This window comes from Penaeus vannamei, chromosome 13 (genome assembly GCF_042767895.1).
Source record: "Penaeus vannamei isolate JL-2024 chromosome 13, ASM4276789v1, whole genome shotgun sequence".
In the NCBI taxonomy this organism is placed as follows: domain Eukaryota; kingdom Metazoa; phylum Arthropoda; class Malacostraca; order Decapoda; family Penaeidae; genus Penaeus; species Penaeus vannamei.
The window spans coordinates 45110191-45116190 of NC_091561.1; the positions used below are offsets into that span (position 1 = coordinate 45110191).

At 52.7% G+C, this 6000-nt stretch overlaps 1 protein-coding gene across 6 annotated transcripts in view; it reads right to left on the reverse strand.

Annotated features, from left to right (window-relative positions):
- Positions 1–6000, reverse strand: part of KrT95D (phosphofurin acidic cluster sorting protein KrT95D) — a 220735-nt gene that overhangs the window by 23639 nt on the left and 191096 nt on the right. For 5 of the 6 annotated variants that reach the window (XM_070129320.1, XM_070129319.1, XM_070129317.1 and 2 more), the window contains exon 1: positions 1054–1176. In XM_070129320.1, coding sequence (XP_069985421.1) covers positions 1054–1137 — 84 coding nt within the window. In that variant the 5' untranslated portion in view covers positions 1138–1176. Of the gene's footprint in view, positions 1–1053; positions 1180–6000 lie in introns of those variants that run through there. The other variant, XM_070129321.1, reaches the window with a different exon arrangement.

The following is a 6000-nucleotide window of genomic DNA, read 5'->3' on the forward strand; positions in this document are numbered from 1 at the left end:
GGAAAGGCTGGTTAAGACCCAGTTCAAGTTATATATTATTTTTTTCATGCAGCGCCTCATCCCTGAAAGCTTTTGCCATGAATGTCAAATCTGCAGTATCCTAATAAAGAATACAAAAAATTGTATCATTTCACTACCCAAAAATATGCAATAACCTTTGAGAATGAGCATTTGCATAACTCATTCACCTACACAGTTCCTTCATCTATCTCTCCCTCACTTTCACTACCAATCTTTATCTCTCTTCCTAATTTTCTCCCTCACTTTCTCTACCTCTCTTTATCTTTCATTCTCTCTCTCTCTCCACCACGACATCCATCTCTCCATTTATCTTTCTCTCTCACTCTCCCCTTCTCTCCCTCCATCTCTATACCTCTTCTTTCCTTCTTCCCCCTTTTCCGCGGCCCAATATTCCCGTCATTCACCCAGTCTGCCATTCTGCCTTAAATCCCCTGTGATGCGGCCTCTTCGTCTCTGTTTCGCCGCCGTCGTGATGGCTGACATATTACTCCACGCGCGACGGGAAGAGGGGAGGGGGGGGGGTGAAAGAGCGTTTGCCTGAAAGAGCGTTTGCGAGAGTGTATTAATGCGTGAGTGAGTGGATTAAGGGGGGGGGGGGGAGGGGGAGAGATACATACATACACCTCATACATAGATGCATACATACTCGTACATACATACATCCATGCGAACATCTCCATCTATCCATCCACTCATGTAAACAACCAAACGTCATCACAAAAATGTGCAAACCCCTATCACCTGAACCACCTTCTCCCAGCCCCCTCAGTCTCCACTCCCACTCCACTCCCCTTAAACCTTGCCCCACGCCCTTCAACACCCTCCCCGCAACCCCCATCCACGCCTACCCTACTCCCCTTAACGCAAACTCCCCCACCCTCCCTCCTCCCCACTCCCCTCAACGTCTACTCCATTCCCGCGCCCCGCCCTCCTTCCTCCCCCCATCCCCCCATCCTCCAATTCCCTCCTACACGCCCCTCCTTCCCCCCACCCCACGCCCACCCCCGCCCGCGCTCGCCTGGACGTACGTACCTGAGACATGTTGATGACTCCGACGGCGAGGGTCTTGAAGCCGAGGATGGTGCGGTGCTTGTACTTCTTGCGGCGCTGGAGCATGATCTGAAGGGTGTTGCCCTCGCGCTTCAGGAAGTGCGGGTACTGCAACGGGAGGAGAAGCGAGTCGTTTAGGTGCGGGTGGGGTGGGTAAGGGGTGCACGGGTGGGGTGTGTGGGGTGGGTAGGGGGTGTGTGGGGTGGGTAAGTGGTGTGTGGGGTGGGTAGGGGGTGTGTGGGGTAGGTAGGGGGTGTGTGGGGTGGGTAGGGGTTGTGTGGGATGGGTAGGGAGTGTGTGGGGTAGGTAGGGGGCGTGTGGAGTGTGTACGAGGTGTGTGGGGTGTACGGGTGGAGTGTGTGGTGTGGGTAGGGGGTGTGTGGGGTGTAAGGGTGGGGTGTGTGGGGTGTATGGGTATAAGTGGAGGGTGTGGGGAGGCTGCAGGTGGGGAAGGTGGTAAGGGATTTGCTTGTATGTGCAAATAAAAACGAAGAAAAGATGAAACAGAAGGGTGAAATATATAAGCTTATATTCATAAATACGTATGGCTACACAGACATAAATGCACATTGTACCTCGCTAAACACACAACGTTCCAGACCTATACCGGACGCTAAGCCCCGCCGCCCGAGCCACAGACGCAAGCCAGCCTCAGCCTCAGCCTCAGCCTCAGCCTCAGCCTCAGCCCCAGTCTCAGCCGCCTCCTCCCCCTCCTCCTCCTCTGCTGAGCAACAATGCCTGGTCTTTGGGAAATGTCGCCGGCGGCGCGAGGCGGCTCTCGGCCGGAGTCCAAGGGGCCTCAAATAGCCGGATTTCCCCTCCGCTACGGCTGACCGAGGCGGCGAATCACGACGATTAATGCGAGTATTTGCTGCTTTTCGATTTTTTTCCCTTTTTCTTTTAATCCTTTTTGAGGGATGGAAGAGCATGGCAAACTTGCAGAAGAAGAATTCATCTTTATCAGAGTCGCTGACAGCAGGAAACTGGCATCTGAATGGCGCTTTAATCTCCCTACAAAGTGTGTGGTTTATCCGCATCTTACAACGTGTATACGACTTGTTTTCAACGTTTCACTATTCCTACTTTATCATCTCAATCACCGATCTTCTTTTCTTATCCACATCCCTTTGCATTCCCCTCCTTTCCTTCGGCCTTCCCATCCATCTCCCGCGCGGCATCAGTCCCTGGCCTATAAAGTGCTGCGTGAGTCTGACGGGGAATTACCTGTCGCTCAGCAAGGCGTGCGGCGGAGATTGGAGAGCGGCGGGGCGAGAGGGGGAGAGGGGGAGAGGGGAAAAGGGAAAAGAGGGGAAAGAGGGGATACAGTTGGGACTAGAGTGGGAGGAGTGGGATCGGAGGACGGAGAGGAGCAGTAGCTAGGAGAGGGAGCGATGGCCGCATCCCAATCAAATGGCAAGACAAGTTGGACTTTACAAGAGGGCTTCCGCTTGATCCTCAGCCGCATGAATTCTCTCACGCTCTAGCTATTGCTCGCTCTCGCTCTCTCTCTCTCCTTTCCTCTTCTACTCTCCTCCCTCAATGTTCCTCTTCCTATCCTTCACCTTCGACCCTCCCTTCTCAATCCTTCTCTCCTCAGCCTTCCCTTGAGGAGACCCCCCCCCAGGTGAAAAGCCAGCCCCGAGGCGAAAAAACCGCGGAAGTGCTGCCTGGCGCACTCGAGTCCCCCTCGACGGAGAGAGAAGAGCGGCCGACGAGCTGCGCCTGAAAAGTCTGAGTCGCACTCGAGACCTTCTTGAGACGAAGGAGGCGTTACATAAAGTCTTAAGTAATAATTACCACAGCGCACCGCCAAGATGTTGGGGAGTGAGCCCGCGTCCGAGGCAGCCTCTGAACGAGGGCTGTCCTGTCAGACGACGCGGGACATTCGACGCAAAATGTGATCTTTCAAACAAAGGTCCCGGAGCCACTCCCTTTGGAGTCGTTCGGCGCTGTCGACTCGGCATCCGATCAGCTGTTCGGAGTCAGCGTGCCGACACGGCTGATCTCCGCGACGCGCGGAATCGGAATTCACACTTCCGACCAAGCTGTCACTGACAAGGCGGCGGCGGCGGCGGCGGGGCCCTTTGTGGCGGAGAAGGGAGCGCTGCCGCCGCCTGGCCCGTCTTCTGCGCCATAACACACCCTGCAGAATACAACCGAGGAAGAAACTTGCCTGTGTCTGCCGGTCCCTTTCATAGGTTCTGCTTCCGAGCGCATTCTCCGCGACACCAAGCACGGCCGAGGCAATTAACAGGGCATGCTCGGTCCCGGCGGATGGGCGCGGCGGCGCTAAAGGACTCCTGGCATGGAGGAAGCCCTCAAGAGCCTCGGGCAGCGGGGCCCTGGGGCCTTAGGGAGGAGGGGGGGGCGCTGAGCCCTTTTCTCCTGAGGAGACGAGCACTTTGCCTTTTGCGGAGTTTCACACACATTAAGGTTTCCAAAATTTGACATCGGTTGAAGGCTCCTCCTCGGAGCCCCGCCTCAACGCCTAGAGGCATACTTGTGCACATATACATACATACATGCATATATACATACAAACATATATACATGTATACATGCACACATACATACATACATACATACATACATACACATACATACATATATACACATAAATACACACATATACATACGCACATATATGTGTGTGTGTGTGCGTATACATGTCTATAAATATCAATATAAGCATATGAATAAATAAATGAATGAATATATATAAATATATACATATGCATATAAATGTGCACCTATGTACGTTTTCAAGCATCCATATTCGTACAACACAAAGTGCTTTGACTGCAGCCCGACGCGCGCGCGGGCGACCAGCCAGAGCCGCCCGTGACGACCCTTCGGCGCAGCGGCTTAGCGCCCGAGCGACTTCCGTAGTTCCTCCGCCTTGTGACCTCCTGTCACACGCCTCGACCCTTGACCCGTTTCTTTGTCCCTTGCACTCCTCCTCCCTGCTTGCGAGGCTCGCTCAAGCTGCTTCGGGCCGGACCGAAACGCAAGGGCACCCGCTCCGGGATCACGATGTCACTGAGATTTCGGCGCGCCCCTCCGCGGCAACAGGTCTCCCCGCGCGGGAAACGTGTCTGACAGCGCTCTGGTATTCTTTCTCTTCTGCAGTGTAGCACTAGTACTCAACCTCAATAAAAGCTGTGAAAGTCTCGACCCTCGAGCATGAACAGCCGATCGCTTCCAGCTCGAGCCGTTTCCACATCCGTTCTACCGGCCGCTCTCGCGCGTTCCGAGCCGTCCTGTCACTGCCCATCAGTCGCTGCGCGAACGGCCGCTTTTTAGATTCGAGCGCTTGATGGAAAATCTTTGCAAGGCGACGTGAATCTTAGCTAAGGAGTGCGCTGCGAACGGTTAATGCAAACTTGGCGCGCTTTTATATCAAAAGAAAAAGCGTTCAGGGAATGGTAAGTAAAAAAAAACTCGTAATCCGACCGGTCGAATTTTTGCCGGGAAAAATTCCGATTCAATTTTTTTATTACTAACTTCCCGTTAGTGATAAAAACCCTTGTTTTAAAAAATACCGCCCAAAACGACCCTCAGCGCCACAACGGCTCGACTTATGACTACCAAAGCACACTGAGCACACCTCGCGCCGCGGGGACTGCATCGCGTCCATTGGCTCTTCCGATGCTGCGCGGGGCGAGCGTGAATCACCTCATCAAAATGGCAACCCCCAACCCAGGCTTTAAGAATGAACAAGATTTGAATTTTGAATTTAAACTTATTTTTTCAGTGTTTTTTTTCCCTAACTGAACGGTTTGGACGGTATTGGTTCAGTTGGAACGTTATCAGGACCCTATTGCAAAGGTACTGGAACACTACCAGAACCTTAAAAAATCGGTTTGGATCAGCAAACAGAAATTGGAACGGTTCAGGACATTGAGTTGTCGGCAAGGGAAGGGAAGGGAACGGTACGAGAGCGCTACCGGTGTGTGATGAACTTTGCTGGCCGTTGCGTCACCGTCGCTCAAGTTCCGTTAACGACCCATCAGTTTCATTATCACTGTGTTAAGGACTCACTGCCGTTCATTACTTTGAACGGAAGGAAAAGAGCAAAAAATTGAGCATGCATCCCGAACTCACCCGACCCAACAGCTCCTTTCATTAGGAGATCCGTTAACGGCCACTGGTGTTCCTTGTAGACTCCGTCAAGGTCCTACCGACCTCCCCGTTCCCGGACCGTGCCTGGGTCGCTACGGGGACGGGGGCGACAACGGAACGCGTGGAACAGGGGCACAAGGCGACACCTGCTACCCACCAGCGACATTTCGGCCTCCAGCTGCGCCTTTCGAGCCTTTCCAAAAACCTTATTTCTATGTCCAGTTTCCTCTCATTTTTTTTTTTTTTTTTTTCAGACGCTCATAAGTACTACGAGTAAAATTAGTTTGGGATTGACTTCATTAAGTAATGATTATCCGTTGTGAAAAACACTTTCATCAAAAGCTAAATTTCGATTTGAGCCAACTTCTCAGCCTTAACCTTACACTCACTCTCTCTCATTCTCTCTCTCCCTCCCTCTCTCTCTTTCTCTCTCATTCTCTCCTTCTCATTTTCTCCCTACCTCTCTCTCTCATTTTCTCCCTCCCTCTCTCCCTCTCATTCTCTCCCTCCCTCTCTCTCTCATTCTCTCCCTCCCTCTCTCTCTCATTCTCTCCCTCCCTCTCTCCCTCTCATTTTCTCCCTCCCTCTCTCCCTCTCATTTTCTCCCTCCCTCTCTCCCTCTCATTTTCTCCTTCCCCTCTCCCTCTCATTCTCCTTCCCCTCTCCCTCTCATTCTCCTTCCCCTCTCCCTCTCATTCTCCTTCCCCTCTCCCTCTCATTCTCCTTCCCCTCTCCCTCTCATTTTCCTTCCCCTCTCCCTCTCATTTTCCTTCCCCTCTCCCTCTCATTTTCCTCCCTTCCTCTCTC